The sequence below is a fragment of the Artibeus jamaicensis genome, unplaced genomic scaffold, assembly GCF_021234435.1.
Source record: "Artibeus jamaicensis isolate MK-2021 breed Jamaican fruit bat unplaced genomic scaffold, CSHL_Jam_final contig_548, whole genome shotgun sequence".
NCBI classification, from domain to species: domain Eukaryota; kingdom Metazoa; phylum Chordata; class Mammalia; order Chiroptera; family Phyllostomidae; genus Artibeus; species Artibeus jamaicensis.
This window is the reverse complement of record NW_026521883.1, coordinates 18,264,339-18,287,631: the sequence shown is the minus strand read 5'-3', so window position 1 is coordinate 18,287,631 and position 23,293 is coordinate 18,264,339. Positions and strand designations below refer to the sequence as shown.

The following is a 23,293-nucleotide window of genomic DNA, read 5'->3' as shown; positions in this document are numbered from 1 at the left end:
TCCAGGCCAAACTTCAGAAACTACGTTAAGTGTGAATAAGAATCCTGGGTTCGTGTCTGAGTTTTTGAATCCCTTAGTGAGAGTATATACCTCAGAGGTCTGTTCACTTTCCAACAATGGAGCCCATGACTTTTCAGTGTGTGGGACAATGATGCAACAAGCTGCATGGTTCAGGGTTCAAAACTTTTAAAATAAATAAATGAGAGATGGGTCAGTATATTTGAAGGCTGAAAGCCAAGTAGAATAAGTCCTTTGGGGGAACTGAAAGGGTTTAGTTGGGCTGAATTGTAGAATTCAAGGTGGATACAAGGGGGCAAGATGAGACTAGAGAGGCATCCAGCAGTCAGTTGATAAGGATTCTTGTGATTTATTTAAATAATGTATACTTTATTATGAGATAAAGGCAGCCACATGTGCTTAAATAAATAAAAACAACAGCAATCTTCTTTTTCCCTTTAGGCATAGGAACTTGACCTTTGGTTAACTCTAGCTGGATTTTTTTTTTTTGGTAACTTGACAAGATACAATGCCAACTACATCTCAAGGTGACACTGCTAATAGTAAAAATAACCCCTCATCGGTAAACTGCATCTAGTTTTGGATAAACTATAAATGAACCATAAACATTTGATATCGTGGCTTTGGTCTTCCTTGTGAGTAGACCCAGTAAGCCATGCCTATGAATTGTTGCAAAAGATACAATACTGTTAAGGAGGGTGACTTCCACAGAAGATGACTTTGGACTGCTGCAAGGGCTCTCAATGAGGAAGGCCTCTTGCTGCCCTGCAGGCAAGCTGTGGTTCTTAATCACCGTCCTTCTAAGTAGACAGGTGCCAGGTGTGGTGCAGCATCACCTTGTGAGTCTGAATGTTTAGATGGACCCAAAGAAGAATGCTCAGTGGGCACTGCACCACTCCAGGGTTTTAAGTAGGGAAGTTAATATAAACAGATTTTTTTTATAGGATCACTTCAGCTATTAAAGACAACTGCCTCTAGGGCCAGTTACTATAATAATACATTAACCAGAATTAGGTAATAACCTTGTTGAAACAAGATGGAAGCCTACAAGAAGGGGGAAAAGAGAAAAGCACCCTCTATTTAAGTTTCATCTAGATCTGGATGCACTAATACCAACAAGTGGGACTTACAGGAAGGCAACTTGGCTTCCATATCTTTGTGTGTGTGGTTCATCGACCACTTGCTGGGGAAAACAATAAGCTTGACTGGCAAATAAGAACAACCCGAGGAAAAGAAGGAAATATTAAATGGGGACCATCAAACCACTTTTAAAAATAAAAAATATTAGAAAGGGTTAGGTTTGTCTACCATCTCCTTTGTATAGCTGTATGACCTTAATTAAGTCACTACTGAGCCTCTCTGAGCTTCAGGTTCCTAGCCAGAAAAACAAAAGGTTTAGACTCAGTGACTTCCAAATGATCTCAACTCAAAGGTCATATAAGTCTTTATCTGAGTACCACTCATATGATAAGTACTATACTAACCTTAACATCCCTTGGTCTCCCCATAAAGACATTAAAAATCAAGTAAACACCAAATGCCTACACTGGAGAGATCAAGGAATGGAATCTGATATATGGAGTCACTCCTTAGTCTGAGGTGGAACTGAGGACTCCATTATGTCTCTACACTCAAATTTCACCCTAGCTGACACGGTGGTCAGATCAATTCCTGAGGAACTTCGTGTGCTTTAGATTCCCCCAGGGGCAGGGGCAATGGCAGGTTCTGCTCGGCCAGCCTAAGCTGAGCACACCCGACACAGCCTCCCGCATGTCTAGAGTACTTACTGCAACATTTGCCCACCGTAAACTCTCAGTGACTGCTGATGACTGACAGGATTAATAGCAATAATTAATAATTTAGTACTCATGTTCTCCAAGCATCTTGAAGTAAGACATAAAAATCCAGTATAATTTAAGCCTAACATATAAAACACAATGATACAAAGTAAAAATAATAATAATAAATTTTAAAAAGCATATCTCTAAGAGATCTAAGTACTTTTGTACCCTAAGAGGGCACTAAAATGTACTGACAAATTGTTATGTGACATTAAGAATGCAGGGAGAAACCTCCGTTTTTTACAAAAAGTTTTGAATTAAAAAATTTTAGTGAAAAGCATTGCGGGTACTTCTAGGAAATCTCATCATGATCCCAGCGTAATAGCCATTTGTAAAAGAGCCCTGAACTGAGTCCACGCCAGGGAGCGTTATTGGAAAGTGGCCCACTCGGAGGACTTCCTGGAATTCCTTTCTGTGAAAGTCAACAGCTCGCCTGGCACCATCTGGGCACTAAACCGAGAGGAGCTGAGAAGCAGAAGGCCACATTCTGAGCCGATAGAGTATGTGATTTATAACTCGAGTCTTAAAACATGGCAGCCAGACGATAGCTCATGCTATTCATATCATGAGATCGGCTTCCTCCTCCTTCTTCTTCCTCCTCCTCCTCCTCTTCTTCTTTTTTAAAATAAAACAGACAGCTATAAGTAGCCATTAAAAATGGGGTAATTAGGCAAGTATTTGTTGCACTGCCAGAGTTTTGTACTAGGCGAACGGGTGTACAGAGGAGATGATGCAAACTGTCTCCTCGTGAATCTGTCTCATGGTTTACAAACTGCATTCCATGGAATCTCAGCATATCTCAGAGGGAATTACACAATTATGTGATTCAAATTTTCTTTTAGAAATATATGTAATGTAGCTATTGTTAAAGCACTGTGATTATAAAAGGCAAATTTTTATACTAATATTTAATAAACTTGGAAATGATAAATACATTGATTTATGCTGGTGCAGATCCAAGATAAATATCTGTGCCTGTATTTAAATTTATAAATATATCACTGATTAAGAGGTGTGTTCTGTATGTTTTAATATTTGCAGTAGATATTCCACTCATGTAAAATTATACAAACAAATGCTACTGAAGTGCCATTGTGCTTACCAGGATGACTCGTTTTTTCATGACAACTTATCCAAAGCAATCTACCAAAATGAATTTGATGGTGAGACCAAAAGTTTCTATGACTGTCATCCATCTGCCTAATCTCAAAGCCCATAATTCATTGAAATATTCTTGATCTCAGTGTTTTAACTTTGTAATATGTAAATGTTATCAATTAAACTAATAAGGTAGTTTTTATTTGATTGATTACTTCATTTTTACTAAAGATTTAGATGCTTACAAACTTTTAAAACACATATATCAAAAATGATATAACCAATTTATATCATTTCTCAAATAACACAAGGAAGCTAGTCACTGGTAAAGATCTTCAGAAATGTTTATGCTTTACATATGAGACAGAAGTAACCGGTGAAACTTGGCTTTATTTTTCCAATATTTTGTAAATTCTAAATTTTGGCTGCATAGAAAATCCCATACAAAGAGGAAAACAACCTAATTCACTTCATAGTGTAGGAATTATTTTATAGAAACTTTTCAGATATTTAAGCAACTGTGTATATGAGGACAGCACACAGCTAGCTCTTTCCTCTAGGATCAAAAATGGAAAATTTTATAACTTATTCTGAAACAGTACTTTTTACTGGACAAAGCCTATGAAGAACACTTGACATTTTTCACATCTGATTTGATAAAAGAATAATTTTGGATTACCACTATACATTAAAAGAATAGATTAAAAATATTAAAATGTATAATTATGCCTTGCAAATTTGGACAAGTAAGGATTGGGCAAGAAAAGGACAGGGAAAGTAAGACTATATTCAATACAACTAGGAAGGGAAATCTGCCAATTGCCATAAATAAAATGACTTATGATGCCTTCACCCTCTTCATACAGTTGTTACAACTGGAGCGTCTAAGTGCTTTCCACCATTAGTCACTACTATATCGCAGTTCCATTCTTACATTTTTCAGTACCTTTTATACTTATGATTTATGCCTACAGAAGGACTAGGAAAAAACCGTATATGTCTTACATACAGATTCCAGAAGCAGACAGAATGCAGATAAGTAAACTTATTTTTTAAATCCAGTTCTGTAATTATAAGACACATGGTTTTCCAGTAAAACACATTCCTATAGCTTCACTTTCCACGCATGGACTTCCTCCAGGGCCGCACTGTTTTCTTAAGCTATACCATGGTGGAATCTTATCCTTTATAGTGTTTTGGAGAAAGCTGAGGGTGGCGCCTGCACAATTTGATTTGGTGTAAAAATACACACCAAATCCGATTTCTGTTACATTAAGGCGTTCTCTGACAAAATATACAGAACAAGAAATGAAGTGAATTGCGTTTTAGAAATATCTTGCAAGCTTGTTTCCCCGAATACCTGACCACTAATTTTTAAAAATGGATCAAAATCCACTTTAATTGAATATTTAATAGATGATTTAATGGTCAAGTTAAGATACATTTTAAATGCTAAATATAAAAATGATTTGTGTTTGCTTACTGGAAATACTTGTAATATAAGCAAACATATATAATAAACTAATATTTAAAGCAAATTAACTGTGAAAGAAATGAAATGACTATCTTCAATTTATAAACATAGAACATTCATCAAACTATATTTTTTACTAATAGTTGGCTTTTATAATATGAATATCATAAGAGTGGATTGCTATTAACAGTAGACATAGTCATTTTTAAATGTGTAATATATTTTCTTTAAAATGAGCCATTGAAAATTTAAAAAATGGTAATATCCTCCTAGGGAAAGGCCTGCATTTAGCTAGAAGGAAATGCATCAATTTTCATAAATAAATACTTTTATTCTTTTGTAAATTCTAGCCTCCACATAATGCCCCATGAAATAGTGTGATTTACATAAAAGAATCTGAGACTAGCAAATAGGATCATGCAATCTAGCCTAAGGCCATTTTGCAACAAGTCATATCAACATGGTAAAGGCGCTTAAGTCTACTGTGCCCTAGTTTTTCTCTCAATGACACTGGCGAAGACCTACTGCATTTAAGGTTTGCAAAGAGAAATAAAAAGACATGCCAAAACCTTTTGAACAAAGAAATGCATTATGCAACTACCAGAAAAGGATCATTGAATTTAATCCACCTAATTATTTTTAATTTCTGAGAATATTGTTCAAGCAGACATTTTCAGGGTCCCCAAATAGCCGTTTCCTCACCGTAGATTTCTGATGGTCGTTATCTATGTTGGAGAGCCCGGAATATGATATCCCTAAGAAAACTCTAAAAACTCCTCTGCATCTCTCAACTTTAAACACAGACACACTGTAGTATCTGACTAAGGTTCCCCTGATGTCTTTACTGCAGAAAAGGAGACTGACTGAAGCCTCTCATTCCTCTTCAGTACAATGAGAACCCCAGACACATGTTAATGGGTAGGTGGCTGATTCACACAAGGGAGCAGGCAATTCTCTACCGTGTTATCGGTATTTCACCATTACCTTCTGAAATACTGTTTCAAAGTGCAGGGTATGTAATATTAAAAAATAAATGATACTGCCCAAACTCAGCAATTTGAAGGAAACATAAATCAATGGCCTAAGGAAAGCAGGTGATGTAAGGACCCAAGACCGAAATAGATGGCTGAAGAGATGGATCATAAAGTTTAATCTTTGAAATTATTCATTGATATTAATATAAACACATGTAAAAGCACATTTCAAAGTTACCGTACTTTGCTAAAATACAGTTTTATTAAATTGAGATTTTTTTCTTAAGTGGTAAAGAGATAATATATTCTATGCCTGGAAAATATCTAATAGCAAATGCTTAATAAGTCTGGTCTTACTTAGTGTTTCAATTAAGATTGTTTGTGAAAAGGGAGGTCAATGTCTTCATAAATACACACACAGACACAAAAGACAAAAGTGGATGGCAACACCCAAACTTGTCAAGAAATGGTAATTGTTAGAAATGTGTCCAAAGGAGATAAGAAATCAGACCAAATACTAATGTATACAAATTGAGAAAAAAATTGTAACTGATTCAAGAGATTAAAATAATGGCCAAATATACTTCAGATTTGCACCAAGAACCACAGCAACTCTGATGATTGTGAAGCACACTCAGTGTCGTTTGGCCTGAAAGCAAGGAGGCAAACTTCTCTCCTCTATGTAACATGAAGGGACTTTCTCCCTGTGGGATGTGAAGCACTAATAACCCATCTGAATAACCTAGCAATAAAAAACTAAGAAAAACCCAAGCTGGTGTAGCTCAAAGGATTGAGCACAGGCCTGTGAACCAAAGGGTCGCTGGTTTGATTCCCAGTCAGGGCACATGCCTGGGTTGTGGCCCAGGTCCCCAGTTGGGGGCATGTGAGAGGCAACCACACATTGATGTTTTTCTCCTTCTCTTTCTACTTCTCTTCCCCATGGTCTAAAAAATAAACAAAATCTTTATTAAAAAAAGACTTTCCACCTGCACTAATAATTGTATAAGAAAATTAAGAAAAAAAGGACTGCTTTACAAGTGAAATACTAAACAAATACTTTGACAAAATTTAGACACAAGTGTTTCTTTGTGTCTCTTGCTTTATTCATTCTCTACTCTGTACTAGGAATGTCTTATTTTGCATCCTAAAAGAATTTATAATGACTCCCATTATTTTTTAGGACAAAGCCCCCCCCCCCCCCAATCTTTACTTTCTAGGCATCTCACCTTCTGGATCCAGACTGGAGCATGCTCACTTCCTATAACCTGCCCATACCAAATTTAGCCCCATCTCCTGACCAAAACACATGCCTGTCCCTGTGTCTGTCCTCATTTATTCCTTTTGCCTGAAATATGCTTCTCACACCAAGCCTTTTCCCATTTGTGTCAGCTGGGTACTCCCATATGCAGAGTTAAGATGGAGTTAGAAATGTAAAAAGTATATTGGGAATAACACCTGAGAAAGGAAAAGGGCAAAAGCAGAATCAGGTAAGGAGCTCTCTATTCACTGTGCACATCCGATAGTCTCCATCAGCCCAGTGAAAACTCCAGAACAAAATCGGCTGTAAAGAGGTTTGTATAAACCAGCAACACAACACCATCTTGCTCAGTCCTTGTCCCAAGAAAAGTCTGCCCTCTGCTCCAGTGCAGGGATTGATCCTGGAGGTGCCAACAGCTGGAAGCTGTCAGTCACACTCCTCATGGCTGGGCAAGCAGCCCTTTCTCGTAGAGTGAACTCAGCAGTGCCTCACTCCATGTCTGCCACAACGCTATTCTCCAAGTGAATGTCTACTCCTGTACAAAGTCTCTAAAAATCATCCCCTGGCAACTAGTGGCTCTCCATGCTTCCCCAGCAGTGTGAACTTCAGTATCCCACACTGCATTATGGCCTCATTATGTTTACAGGACTCAACCTTTCAGAGAGTAGGAACTGCACCATACCCTTCTCAGATTCGTAGCAGACAGCTTGGGAACAGAACACCTAACACATAACATCTTCAAAGAAGATGGTTGGGTGGCCCTACGGGCTGGGTGACCCATCAGGTTGGTTCCTCCCCACTCTGGTGCAGAGACACTACAGGGTATACCTTGTATATAGCAAAGGGTATTAGGAACTTCTCAAAAATAATGTTAGTATATGTACTTTAAGTGCTAATAGGCTCTTGGACTTTAAGGATAAAATGTAGCAAAAATTAGTATGTGCTAAGCCGAAGTTTTGATTCTGTTCCCGATCATTTAACGAACCTACCTGTGTAACACTTTCCATCCATTTTTCTCATTTCCAGTTTCTTCAGTCTATGAAGTGGGAAATAGCTCATCATCTAATTTATAAATTGTAAGATGTATACTGTGTTTATTCTATATTATAATATAATTTAATTTCAATTGTAAATTTTGGAGTTTTCTTTGATGACTTCCTTGGAGGAGGCTTAGCAGTTCAGTGATATGCACTGTTTATTTAATCAGCCAACAATATTGACTCTATGTTAGGCCCAGAGCCAAAGATAAAAGTGAAAGAACAGGACAAGATGCTCTTTTCGAACAGAGGCAGAACCGCAATACATGATTTACTACACAGTCTGGGAAATACTGTGACCAAAGTATCAACAACGCGGGTGGAGCAAACACAGGGAGCTAAGGAAGGACCTTCCTGAATTAGCTGGGGGTTACTAATTTGGTTTCATCTTCCTGTGCACTTTAAAAAGGGAGAGGCAGAAACAAAGGCCTCAGAACATTCAGAATTCCTTTCCCGAAAGTAGTTTTCAGCAGGGTTGGTACTGCCCCCTAGGGGAAGGCTTTGGAAACTGCCGAGGTGAGAGACATTTGGTTTCCCCAGATTGGGGAGACAACTTACTTACTGGCATTCAGAACAGAATTGCCAGATGTCCTGTAATGCTCAGCACAGTCCTTGGCAATGAATAACTGTGTGATATTCCGCCTGGTTTCCAAATATTCACTGGCCATCCGTGGAAATGAAAGCTCTGTTTGCAATTTGCTGAGCCCAGAATCTAACTTTGTTTTTCATGTAAGAATATTTCAAGGTGTTTAACACACCCTGAATTTTCTAGGAAGGCCACTACCCTGTATATCGAAGAATGGCCATATTTTGCCGCTGTTGTCCAGAATTTTATCAAGAAAATCCATGTGGACACCCACGTCACTGACGGCAGCAGGATACAAGGGCGGGGCCTGCCTTAGTAACTGCTGTCTTCTCAGCGGTGGGACCGTCCCTGCCAGCATCACTTTAGTCCTTCATCCCCGTCATGCCCGAGCTTTTCCCTACCGAGACACACACTAATGCAAATTACTCAGTCTTTGTTTTTTCCCTTTACATTTTATATGTAGTATATGTGTACATAGGTGTATTACTTAGGGACTTTATTTTAGGGTTATGAAAGTGAATTACTAACTATTGACTATAGAGGTGCTAGCATTGAGACAAGTTGGGAACCACTACACTTAAAATTTTCTAAAATTTCAAGGCTGACCTCATTTTGATGAGAAGAAACCTAGGGAGGTGATAGAGTGTTCATGATTACTATGTTTATGTTTAGTCAGCTACTAAGGTATGCTTTTACCCTGATGAGCGGGCTGCCTGGCTGGAGGACAGGTGTTCCTGCAGAGATAGAAAGGGCATATGTTCATCTAACAGGTAAAAGGAAACAAAGTAACAACTGTTCTTTGAATGGTCTTCAGTTCTAGTAGTTGATTCTCATGGGTTGAAAAGGAAGCACTTTGCCTTAACACATCAGCATTATTTTTTCCTGGTGGTTCTCTAAGACCGATAAATTGCTCCTGAACAAAACAGATACATGCTATGTACTGTCTCTGTATTAGCATGTTTAGAAAGAAAACCAACACCCCTACAAAGATCTTTTCCCATTCTCTTCCTACCTGAGGCCCATTAACATATGATTCAGCCTTTCCCGCATTCTGCTCGAGATCAGAGTGCTTTGATACTTGTCTGTCACTGTCATTTATCATTCATCTGCTGACTCAGGCAGCAAACATGTAATGAGCACCCACCGTGAGCCACGTGGTTCATTAGCCGCTGGGAGCTCAAGATTAATAAGTTCCAACTTTTCCCCTGAAGGAGTACAGAGAGGTGGTGAAGAAAAAGGCAAAGAAACAAACAATGAGTGTGTCAAGTTGATAAACACTATATTAGGAGGATATATACGAAGTGTGGGAAGGAATGTAATAAAAAATTTCAGCACCTTGCATTGATCCTTAGACATAGTGAGCACTTAACAATAGCCGTTCTTAGGTTATTCAAATTATTCCAGGGCTACAAATTGGGCAGCTATTTTGACAAGTTAAAATGGAAAATAAGGCTCCTGCCAACAAGGTGAATGCCGTTTTGATGGCAGGGGACATGGCCAGTGCATGGTGGCAAATGGATCACCTTTCCGTTAGATGCCGTTTCTCTGGGAATCACCTTGCCATGTGACAGACACTGTACTATACACTGAGAATACAGAGCTAAGTTTCTGCTTTTCTCTCAAGGAATTCAGTCATTCCAAAATTGTTTGCAGAATAGGAATTCATGCCCATATTGGCTAATGGAATTGCATTTGATGAAGGAACTAATATCACACAAAATCCCAGGCTCAGAAGTGGGAAAAGAGTCAGTAGGGAGGAGGCTGACTCAGGCAAGCCAGGTTGGGAAGAGGGCTCCAGGTTTGCAGCCAAAGAGCTCTTGGCTATGATATATCAGGAATGAGCCAGAAGTCCAGAGAGAGGCAGATGAGTCAGAACCCAGGATGTGAATCCAAATGCTGAGGAAATAGTGTTTGACATAACAGTGCCTTAAATACTTCCGTAGAAAAACTGGAGCTAAAGGAAGAACACAAAGAGAAGTTTAAGGCAAGGCTTTGGGCTCCCCGAAATATCAGAGAGAATTCAGATCATGACAAAATGAGTAGTGAAGAGCCAAATAATCAGCCATCAGGGAAGAGAAGTATTCTGGATGATTACAAACTTGATTCATTCGTGTGTCTATTTTTAATTTTTTTGTGAGCCTGCTGCGTGTGTACCACATGATCCTGGGCTGATGATGCTTTGAAAGCACAATTTTACTTTATATTCCACACTATATCTGCCTGCTAAAGAAAAGCAATCAGCTGATTCGCCTTGTCTCCTCTTTCTCTTACTAATTAGGAGTTAACTGAATCTTTAGTACAAGCCATCCCCCGGTCCATCCATTCATCCATCCACTCAATAAACACTTATTACCAGCTACTAGGTAAAGGGCCATCCTAGGTGATGGGAGGAAAAAAGATAAATAGACCCGACCCTTGTCCTTGAGGGGTCACTATTGGGAGGCCGGTCTCAGTGCGGGAGAACAATAGCGCAAAACACATCGATTTCAGCGACAGAGTCTAGATCACTTTTTCTTTGTCAATACATTTAAATGGGTAAGCAGACAATAATCAATAAGTGGTGCCTGCACAACTGTTACCAAGGAAATATTTAACTCAATTCCTGATGCTGCAGTCTCTGTGCAGTCAGGCCAGGTTGGCATTCTGATTGCTCATGAGGAAAAAAGACGATGAAATACTCTAGTTCTTCATATGCCAAGATGAAAATCATCAATCTCAATCTCTGTGAAAGATGAAACTACTTTTGGAAAAAGAGCAGTGACTCTATCAGTCTTTCTAAGGCAATGTAATCTTTAAGATGATACAGAGAAGGCAGAGGCAGTGGAGAAGTTCAGAAGAATTTATATGAGGAAAAAAGAGAAATGATGAAATTTCTCCATCAATTTCAAAAGGAGCTAAAAATAAGATAGGACATATGTTAAACCCAGATGACAAAAGTGTCTTTTGAAAGGGGTGCAATAGATTCTAGGTGCTAAATAATTTATTTGATTACATATAAATTTGTCTTCATCTAACATAGGAATATCTTACTATTTAAGATTGTCTAGTACATGATCCAAATTAATCCAAAAAATAAAAATTTAAATTTCCTCTTCTCTTTCTCACCTACTGCTAACCCTTCGCTCTTCACTTAGTATTTAGGCCAAATCTTTGTCATGTCTACCACTCACCAGTAGAAATTTCCCGTTCCCAGTTGTAAAACCACTAAATCTTTTGACCACTAAAACTTATAATTATCTAAATTTATATTTCAAATAAAAATCTTTAGTATTAAGTACATCTTTGATGGAATAGCTTATAGCGCCATACCAAAGGTCAGTAGAAATTAGGTATTCCATATTTTCTAACTAACTTCTTCAAGATAATTTTTCCTCTGCTGTTATGCCAAATACCTGTTTTTGCTGCCTGTAATTCTCAGCTTAGGTAATACCTACCTCTGTAACTGTCATTTAGGAGACTCTGGTGAATATCTGCTGAATTAAGAAGAAGTTAAGGAGAATCATGATTAATTGGGGCACAATGCTAGCTATAGGCAAAGAATCCATATACTGAAACCAGACTTCCTGGGTGGCTTTGATTCCTGGCTACCTTTGTAATAAGACCCTGTGCAAGTTACCTGACTTCTTTTTCCTATTTTCTCATAATAAAATGGGTATAACAATATTCACTATCTCCACAGAATTGTTGCCTGGAACAAATGATTTAAGTTATGTGAAGTTAAGTTACATTAAGCCATATCATTGTAAGCTGCTATTATTGTCGTTGCCATTATCATTATCATTATCATTATTTTGAAAGGAAGAAGGTTAGGGGATAAAAGGCAATGGCACAGTAAGATTCAAAGAGTGCACAGATGTGTTCCAGAGAGGAAATTCAAGACATGGGTTTCTCTCTAATGCCCAAGTTCCTCACTCATGTGCATGTTAATCAGATGACTCTTGGGAGGAAGAAACAAGCATAGATAGCTTTTCTGGTTTTAGCAAATAGCTACCTTCTCCCACTTTGACTTTTTGCTTCATTAAATCATATTCATGTTTCCAGACTTCAATTAGACATCTTTTTTTTTTCCTAAGAAGACTTCTTGATCCCAAAGACTGAGTTGGGTGCCTATTTGAGGTGCTCCTGCCGCCTCCTCTGCACTGTCTGACACACTTTTATGGTCCCTGTGATGCTAGTTCCTGTTTCCACTGAAGATATGCAACTCGTTCTCCGTGGTACCCCAACTCTTGGATCAGTGCACAGTGGCAGAGATGAGTGATATAGAGGAGTGATGCATGAAGACTTTTTCAAAGTTTTAGAGCTAGCACAGTGTGCAATATAGAATATTAAGTGACCAACACCCTGTAACCAAAAGCTTACCACATCTGCCTGCTTACCTCAATCCACCCAAAGGCTGTGGTCGGAATACTTTCTTGCAAAAAGAAATGAAAACAAAAAGGAGGTCTGAAGCATGCACCACCAATAAGTACATTTGTTTGCAAACATCATACACATTATTAGTATATCAACATTATGTCCATTATAAAATCTACCCAAAAGTAGAAATTTCAAAAGGATATTACACACACACCTAATGTAGCTTAAGCCAAGTTTGGCAATTCCATTTGCATCTTATTTGCATAAGCTTACATTATTAGTATTATCTTTAATCCACAGTTTCTTGGGCGGAAAGCCTGGTCCATTTTCTGAGGGTTCATTTAGTTGACACTAGAAGTCATCTAAGCAGGGACACTTGAAACCAAACACAGCAGGGACAGGTGGGAGTGTGGAGTGGGTTTTCCACTCTTCCTTCAGCACACGTGGAACACCATGTGCAGCACCGCGCTGCCCAGCATAGGAACCAACCAGAATACTGGGGTGAGCCTCGCATCAAATATTTTTTGTTCGAAGTTATTTAAGTATTGATTTTCATCTCATTCCTCCATACTCTATCCATCATCAAATACTAGCAGCTATACCTTCAAAATACATTTGGAATCGGACCACTTTTTACTTCTTCATCCAGACCGCCATATTTGATCCAAGCTGTCATCATCAAGATCAGCATCATGGGCTCCCAGCCAGTCTCCCTGCTTCTGTCCTTGACTCCCGAACCTCAGTGTGATACCATCAAAATATGTGCCATTTGTCTGGTCAAATGGTTTGCCGTTCCATCCCATGGAGAGAACCTAAGGTCTCACTATCACAGCTAAGGCCTTCTATCAAATGCCTCTCCTCCCATTACTTCTCTGCTCCTTGCTCACGCACATCACATAGACCTTTCCTAAATGACTTCCATGGCCACAAAGAACAACACATCGGCCTTCTCACTTAGCCTGAAGACCTCACAGAGGGTGGTGGAAAATGCGTTTGCTGTGAATACAGTCAAGAAAGCATTCCCCTGTAAAGCAGTCAACTATGTTTCAAAGCCTTTCAACAACTAGACAGATTTCCTTCTGAGAAACTCAGGAGGGAGAGGATGCCTGTCCCAAGCCAGTCCTTCTGCTGTTGGCCACCAGGGCCATGAAACTCTTCTGTTGAATCACCGTTTATTTCCTTGATTTACTATATGTGCCTGGTTTTATTTAAACAAAGCACATTTTCATTATTTGATTTTGCAGATAAGTCTTTGAGAACAATGAATCTAATATAGATTATTTGCAATACCTATATGTGATGCACGATCTTCACAACCACACTTTAATGTGAATTTAAATTCAGCCTATAATTCCAGGTGACAGCTTTATCTACCAAGCCTCCATCTCTATTTAGACTAATTTATTTAATAGAACAATTTAGAACACTTGTTTAAATTGACCCAAATCCCATTCAAAAAATAAAGGAAAATAACTTTCTAATTTATTTTAATAATAGAAAATACTGTCATTTTAGCTACAAATGTGAGTGTTAATTATACAATTTCTTATTAAAAAGATTTAATGAAGATAGCAATGTAGTCATTATAAAAATGTAAACCCAGATAAAATCTACCACTATCCCATAAAATACCAATATGGAAATATTAAAACCTCAAATAAAATGCATGCTGTGAAATGCAAGAAATGAAAGCTATGAAAATAAGTACGATACAAAATTATAAATTTCAAACACATTATGCTTCAACTTTCATTTCACTTCATTTCCACTGCTTTCTAAATTCATCTCATGCACCAGTAATTCAAGAAATCTGGTGATTTTCTTTATTATAAGGGCTAATATGGCAATGATTGAACACTCTTTGGTAATAGAAAGTATGATTTATGAGCAGGAATAAAAATCTAAGAAAACCACTCAATAAATTATTCACTTTTCAGACTGAGCTGATTTAGAGCAAATTTCCTTCAAGCTGTCAGTATGGGAAATGCAGTTTACTAAACAAGAACACAGTGTTTAAGAGAATACCTGAGGTTGCTCCTCTGTTTTTAGTAATTTTTTGACTGTAGACAAGGTACACACTCTCTTTTAAATCCCAGTTTACTTACTGAAAAAAAAAAAGGAATAATAATAGAAAGTGTGTATCAAGGTGCAAAATACATATAACTGGTGGCATTCAGTATAGCTGTGTATGGTGATGGACTTTTTTCAAATATTATTTATTTAATGTATATGAAGGAAACACATAATTATGTCAAATAAAAAATTGAAGAGGCAATTTCTCAGGAATCTCTTTTTCTCAGAGAGAGTTTTTTCAGTTGTTCTTTGTAATTTCATTTCCATGAACATGGACATTTAAAAAGACGATAGAAGTGTTTACATAGGTGACTCAAATGTTGAAAACAGAGACTTTGTTCATGTGAGTTATGTAAGAATTAAAGGAAAAAATGAGACAGCATTCATAAAGTACTTAGCATTATGTTAGAGTGTACTAAGGGCATGATACTTGTTATTATTTTTTTCCTGATCTATTATTGTTAGTAAACCAAATATTTGTATACGTTGTTCTGGCATTAAAGAAGTTTTTGAGTATTCTTGCATAATAAAACCATCATCTGTGACTTTCAGAATGATTTGCAAAGAGGATGCCTCAAGTAAGCAAGGAAAAAAATAAAGAAATTAAATTAAGAATAAAAAGAATTAAAAATATATAGTAAAAGGGAGCTAACAGAGGATAAAAGAGCAAGGACCTGATAAAATTAGGTGACATAAACCATTTATCATAAGAATATTTGGTAAAATAATATATGTTGCGATGACATTCTGGCTAAGTAAATCTGCCTACAAAAGTTGAGCAATTATCACATTACTGAATAGTACCTATACCATCTCTTTAACCTTTGAATCAGGACATGTGAAATAAATAAAAGATTGCCTCCACTTCAGTGTTTTGGAAGAGTTTGAGAAGAGTAGATATCGAATCTTCTTTGAATGTTTGGTACATCGACTATGGAAAATAGTAGAGCAGTTCCTCAAAAAAATAAGATTAGACTTTACCATACGACCCAGCAATCCCTCTTCTGGGTGTCTACCTGGAAAACTTGAAAACATTTACTTGAGCTCTGACTGGTGTGGCTCAGTAGGTTGGGCGTCAGCCCACAAACCAAAAGGTTCCTTGTTTCATTCCCAGCGAGGGCACATGCCTGTGTTGTGGGCCAGCTCTTCAACTGGGCGCATGCAAGAGGCAGCTCATTAATGTTTCTCTCCCTCTCTATCTCCCTCCCATTTCCTCTCTCTAAAAATAAATAAATGAAATTTTTAAGCAAGAAAACATTTACTCACAAAAATATGTGCATGCTTATGTTAATTGAAGCATTATTTACAGTGACCAAGACAACCAAAGTATCTTTCAATGGAGGATTGGATAAAGATGTGGTACATATATACTATGGAATACTACTCAGCCATAAGAAAAGATGAAATACTGCCAGTTGCAATGACATGAATGGATCTTGAGAATATTATGCAAAGTGAAATAAGTCAGTCAGAAAAAAATAAGGAACATATTTCACTTATATCTTGGATATAAAACTGAAACTCATAGATACACACAGACAACAGCATGGTGGTTACCAGAGAGCAGGGGGTGGAGATTAGTGAAGGGCAAAGAAGGCCAAATATATGGTGATGGAAAATAATTTGACTTTGGGTGATGGGCACACAATGCAATATACAGATCATGTATCACAGAAATGTATGCCTAAAAGCTACATGACCTTATGAATCAATGTTAACCCAATAATTGTTTAAAAAGTAACAAATACAATAATTAAATAAATTTTAAAAAATCAAAAAAACCCCACAAAAAAGTAACAAATAAGTCGCTTTTTGTAGTGATTGAATTTTTTAATTCCATAAAGTGTATAGTACATACTATTATAACAAGTGTATAAAGGTTCCTATAGTTTTTCTAAGTTTCTCTGACTAGTTTTCTTTAAATAAACCTTTTCCAAAAGGAGTAAAAAGGTAATGTTAATATCCAATATAATATTGCTTGAAAATTTTTCTCTTTAGTATATGCTATGTGTTTCTGATTTACTTGTAATTGCAGTTAATATTTTCTTGCAGGCAGCATTTCTCCAAAATATATTTGCTTGGTCTTTTGTGAGCATATTTCTTTTAAATAAAATATTCTAAATTTTATACACAAACATATTAAGTAGCTGTAGTATTTTTGTGTTCTAATTCTTATCACAAACTAATCCTAAATTTTCCTTTAACATGGGTAAAGAATCATTAAGTAATAATCAAAAGATAGTTGAAGCCTAACATGGAATTTGGATGTCTTTAGTCATAGTAAGTAAATTCCATAGTACTAATAGCTCTTATACCCAATAATTAACTGGGGACAGAGCACAGACTAAGTGAAACTTCAAATAACGGGTAAACTTTGTGATAGCAAAACATCTTGATAGCCTGCCAGGAATTTCTTATCCAGAAAATAAGGCTTTGGGGCAATGGATAATTTAGACAAGTCAAAATTAGGAATAAGGCCCAGATATGCCACCTAATGAGAATTAACAAATGATGAATAACACTAACAGTCTTTGGAGAGTTGGGAGAAACCTACTAATGATACTACAGGTGCCTCTCCCAAAGAATCAAGAATTCAAATATAGTCACTGAAAATTAATTTAAAAAGGGATGTTTATGCTTCTTGCTTGAAATATGTCATACAACTATAATTACATGATAGGATAAAAAAGGAGCTCCTTCAAGTGGGTGAATTTATCAGATAATTAAAGCTAATTTCTGGACAACAAACAAATAAATGACCCGAAATCACCATTGAGCTTTATCAAATTACTTGTTGAATTTTCTATCCTCAGTAGCTGTCTTGGTATCAGGAAATAACCTATTTTGATTTTTGGCCTTCACTGAAGAAGATTTTTTTTCTGCTATATATCATCTATCATTACATAGTGCTTTCCAATCAGTAATCTTATAAAAATAGTAAGGAGAAATAAATATAATGCATTTTTAAGAATAACATCTAAGATTTAAACATTTTAACTGCAGCAACATTTTTCTGAGTTCCAAATAAAAAAAAAAACAAAATTCTTTTTGTGTACCTAACAATTCTTAACAACCCAGAACATGAAAATTGGTAGCATGTTTCCCTGACAAAAATATACATTTAATCATATTATAAATAAGTTTGTTCATCAAAAGCTATTTGAAAATCAAATTTATACTTAATTTTAGTGTTTTTGTTTTTTAAGTCACAGTAATGTCTGAAAATTAGTTAATGTTTTATAACAAAAATTTAGGTTCACTAGCTAGCCATAAACCATAAGCATCATCATTATAAATTATGAAGATAAAATGTGTCATAAAATAATGTGGTCCAACTATAAGCCAGTTTAATATTAGTTCATGTTGCATCTCTTATTCTCCAAAAGTAAAAAAATCTGGCATATGGCTGTTATCAAGGTATCAGATGAAAATAAACCTAGGACCTATTATTATTGGGATATCCTTAGAATGTATTACTCTTGTTTTATAACTGTTAATCTTGTTTTCAATTTTAATCACATAACTTCAAAACATGTTTATAAATGATATAAATTTTAGTTTTGGAAAATATTTACTGGTTAATAGAATTTAGAAGTTCTTTAAAAACCTGACACTTGTAAGAGGAAATTGATAGCAGAACAGGTCAAAAACAGGGCACTTGGCTCGGTTTTTGCAGAAATGATATATTGTGAACTCATATTCTCAGCAAGTACTAAGTGGTAGAAAAATTCTGATGAAAGAGCATGCCAATAAATTTTGCACTTACTTTGCAGAGGCAAATTGTCTGTAATGCACTGTAACTCCAGCTCCTCGGTCCATTCCATCTTTGGCCCCATCTGTATCACCTGATAGTTATCCGTTTCAGTCACAGACCCAGGTTGACTGTTGATGGGCGTCTTTCTCAAGGTCTTCATGTGCTGTTGAACTTCCGCCAAAAGAACAGCTTGTATTGCTTCAGTTACCTGTTAAGTTTGCATATCCATAAAAATTATATTTAGTATTATTACAAATATTTGGGGTCTTGCACAAAACCCAAAGCCTAGAATTCTGATGAGGAGGTTTCACATAAATTGCAATGCTCCATCCACATGGATTAGTATCTGAAATAATTGGTAGATACTGAGAACTGGCACCCAAACCACATATTGTTCTTTTGTAAATTCAAGAGATTATAGAGGAAAAGAAAGAAGTTCTGAATTCTTTCTCCTAAGACATTTTCATTTCTACCAGAAAATACATAAAATTAATTTGAGTATATCATAATGCTCTTAAAGACAAATTTAGCTCCTCAAACAATGTCTAGCTCTAAAACATTATTTGCCTAAAAACATTTTATTTAAACTAGGCTTAATACAGAAGGTTAAAGATAAAACTTTAATACAAATCTCACTAAACTCAGTGTATGTGTCTTTGGCTTTATATAGCTCAAAATACTGCAAAATTCAACTTCTGATTATTGTACATACCCAGTCAAGGATCTGTGGTTGAGTGGAGGGGGAGGGGGAATGCTTGGCTGAGGGCATCTATCCACTATCTTCATTTTTAAAATGAAGAATCTGAGACATGACATCCCAAGTTCCACACAGACTTCATGAATGGGCCTTTGTGCACGAGCCCTCTGAGCCTTGCTTCTATGTCCTTTTGTATATCTCATTCCAAGGTTCTACACCATTATCCCTGAGTAAAAAGCCAGTATACCTTAGCCTCTTTCTGGAGAGAAATAAGACAAGGTCCAGGAGTTAAGTCAAGTTGAAGGAAAATCATGTGCTGAATCAGTGAGAAAAACGGAGGGTCATCACTGATCTAGGTGAACTTGGGACACCTTCCCATTATCTTTTTCTGGCTGACAGTTAGATCTTTTGTATGGTCACAACCCAATGGATGCTCCTTTCCCCCTCCAATGCACGCTCTCCAATGACTTATGTCCCACCATCTCCTCTGCATTATCTCCATCTACTCAGACAATGTCTAGGGCTTGGGCTTTGGGACAACACTAACTGAGACTGGTATCAAGAGAGGCTGATGCCCAAAACAGAATATGTATTCATCTAAATCTTTACTTGGTCTTTTTTATGTGGCATAGCAGCATAGGAGACTTTTAGGCTGTAGGACACTCAAAGAGCTATTGCTGCTGGCAGATACTTACTGAACTAGTGGGGGAGAAGGAGCCAGGCCTTTGACCTTCAATATGGGAAGCTTCCCAAATGTATCAGAGTGGCTTCTTGATTGCTGATCATCCCTCTGTTCTTGTCCACTCAAATGCTGGGTTAGGTAGAATGAAGTGATTTTACCATTGCATACCATGTCTGCTAACATCATAGTACTGCCTGTCACGGTACAGACATGTAATGCTTCCTCACGCCTATCACGTGATGAGATTCTCAACACTGTGTCAGCTATTGCATGCCATGAATCTAACTACATATCATGTTCTACATATGATACTGGTGAATCTACCACATTATAATATATGATACTATGTTAACTATTAAAATAATGCTTACTAACATATACTCCATCACAATTTGGTGAACCATGCTTATTTTTGTATATTATATGATGGAATAAACTATATTAATTACTCATAAGTAATTTTACATCACCGAATTTCATTTTAATTTTGTCACATATTTTATTTGACAGCACTGATTGTAAGATGTAGATGATGTGGTTTAAAGATCTCTAAATTAGGAATGAAAAAGCCCAAGTTTCTGATCCATCTATGCCGGTAACTACAAATGCTGCCTCGGGCAAGTTCAGATACTTCTCTGGGACTTCATATTCTCACTTACAAAACAAAGTCTGTGGTACTGCGAGACACTGGAATGAGAGCTTCCAGTCGCAGAATCTTGTGTGGAATGTTCTTCTGTCTATACCTCTAAATTCAGAAGGCCAGTAGTGGAGGATGTCTCAGACCCCTGGTACATCCTCCCTGGAATCCTCCCTGGAATCCTGGCTGCCTTGTCCCTGGGGTCCTTATCATCTCCGAGGAGCACCCATGACTGTGATTTAGAATATTTTCTATCCCATTCTGAGTAGAATGGTCTATAACAACTGGGATCAATATTCTTCCTCAGAAATATATGGGAATTTATGTAATTTCATGTAACATTTTAAATTATTGGATTTATATATTATGACCACATTTTTAACTATTGAATTTTGTTTTTGACATATTTGTCACTACAAGTATATATTATAAGAATTAATAATAATATTAAAAACAAGGGGAGTAAAAAAATAATAGGATAAAACATATTAAAAATAATGAGTAGGATACTCAGAACCACAAAACGTAAAAGTGAATACTGAATGGCACACCCCCAGCTGGAAACAAACTCAAAATACACACTTTATGCTCAAGTGAAATCAACAAAGCATGGTTCCAACTCAGAGAAGTGACAGAGATTATAAGCAGGTAATAACATTATCACAGTATCTGGTATACAGTGGGCCCTAAGTAAATACTAATGGAATTGAAATAGATTCTGTACACTTTAAAAATGTAAACTGTGGAAAGTAGAATTTGTTGATAATGTCTAACTATCAATACTTGAGTTTCTATAATATATATAGTAGAACAAAATGTGTAGGTGGTAGGGATAAAATTTACCTCAACAAAATATAAAATTTATACAGTGGTTTACAAACTTCGTGATTTTAATAATAGCTAGAATTGAAAGCACTATGTCTGAAAGCTGTCTTCCAAATGCAAGTTTCTTGAAAATAGATTATATGCAAAGTATTATACACTTGTGAGGGAGTTTGCAGGGATTTGAAGTAAGGTTTACCAATTCATCAGCTGGAAAGAGACAGCCACAAATCTGGGACATACACTTATTACTGGAAGTACTACAATGCCATAGGCAAGCTAAACTTTTTAATGGTTTTCTGCTAACACCGTGAAACAGCAAAGTGAAAGAGCACAAAATGTTACGAACACTCATAAGAGACCCCGAGCTCTGTGTGTAGTTCAATGTCCGATTTTCTGGTATAAAAAAGCTTTCCCCCAACACTCAGCTCACACTGGCTTTTCATACCTTTTTAGCATCTCCTGAAAAGTCACACTTCTGCCTTACAGGCTTGGATCTCATGTTTCACCCACTGGAGTAAGGTTATAAAATCCCAAGAACTCCAATGAAGCTTCAGACACATGCAAAATAGCAAATCCAAAACCTTGCTGTTGCTTTTCCAGCATTTATTTCTATGTTGGGTATGTTTCTTAGGTGAGAAACAGAAGAGAATCTCTAGATGAACTCGTTCATCTGAAAAATATACTCCTCCCTCCTCCCTTAAAGGCATCCCCCCATTCGATTTCTGAAGTAGGATTTTGCTGTATTTTATAAAAGCATTCCATTCTCACCTAGTGCTCTTAAAATACATTGAAAAGTAGATTCAAATTTAAATGATTCAACTAACTTCTTAAATGAACAGCGTTATTAGTAATTTGAGAACTGGTTAATGAAGCATTTAAAGGAGTATTTGCAAAAGTCCGTTTTTCCTGAAGGACCCAGGAATTCTCATTCCCACTTTACACAAGAAGAAAACAAATAGTTGACCCTAGCTTCCAGGGTCATTCATCAGGGTAGTGGCCAGGATGGGAGAAAAACTGTAAAGCTTGGACTTCCTATAGTATGAGTCATAAATGCTCTGGTAATATTTTTCTTGCTCCCAGCATTTTGCACAAGGTCATAGAATCATACAACCTGAAAGATCCATTAGTCTAAACATGTCCAAATCACATTGAAACTTATCTGAAGGTCAAATGAATAACTGCAAAAAATCTTTAGTTGGAGCAGTTCAGGATAAATGTTCTGTTGAATTCTTTTCCTTAAGGACTTTTCCCCATTGTGGAATTATTTGGCTACTAAAGAAAAAGAAATCTCACCTTTAAGAGACAGACTCTTTTAGGGTGATTGCTAATATGCTCATTAAGACAACATATACTAATGTTCACTTGATTATCACAGGGTCTTTTGGCATAGCTATTCATTCATTCATTCATTACATATTTATTGACTGGCTGCTGTCACTACTGGCTTTCTGGCCACTGCTCAAAGAGGCTGAGTGAGACCAAGTCCCTGCTCTCAGCAAGTTGCTGTAATGATGAGGGAAAGAAGATAAACAAGCAAAAAACAAAACAACAACAATAAAACCCACGTGGTATAATTTCCATTAAAAACAAGCATAACAAAGAAAATGAAACTGGGCAATGCGATGGGACTGGAGGCATAGGCGGGGTGGGGAAGGGGACACTATTAGGTGGAGTCATCAGAGAAGACCTGTCTGAGAAGTTGGCTTTGAGCAATTGATGAATGGAAAAATGAGAATCCCAGCTTAAGAAAACAGTAAGTCCTGAGGAGGACGTGAAGATCAATGTGGTTAGTAAGACTAGAAGAGAGAATGATGAGCAAAGAGGTTAAGCCAGGACAAATCATATAAAAACTCGTAGGCCATGGTAGTAAAATTCAATAGCATTCTGATTGTGTTGGTTTGGCTTCAGAGTGTCAACCCCTCAACTTGTTCTGAGTTCATTTTCTGTTTTCCTGTCACCAAAAGTAACCATTTTTAATTGGAG

At 36.8% G+C, this 23,293-nt stretch overlaps 1 protein-coding gene across 1 annotated transcript in view; it reads right to left on the bottom strand.

Moving 5' to 3' along the window:
* Window positions 1-23,293, bottom strand: part of WDR72 (WD repeat domain 72) — a 199,119-nt gene that overhangs the window by 59,179 nt on the left and 116,647 nt on the right. The window contains exon 18 of the mRNA XM_053670098.1: window positions 18,482-18,677. Coding sequence (XP_053526073.1) covers window positions 18,482-18,677 — 196 coding nt within the window. The remainder of the gene's footprint in view (window positions 1-18,481; window positions 18,678-23,293) is intronic.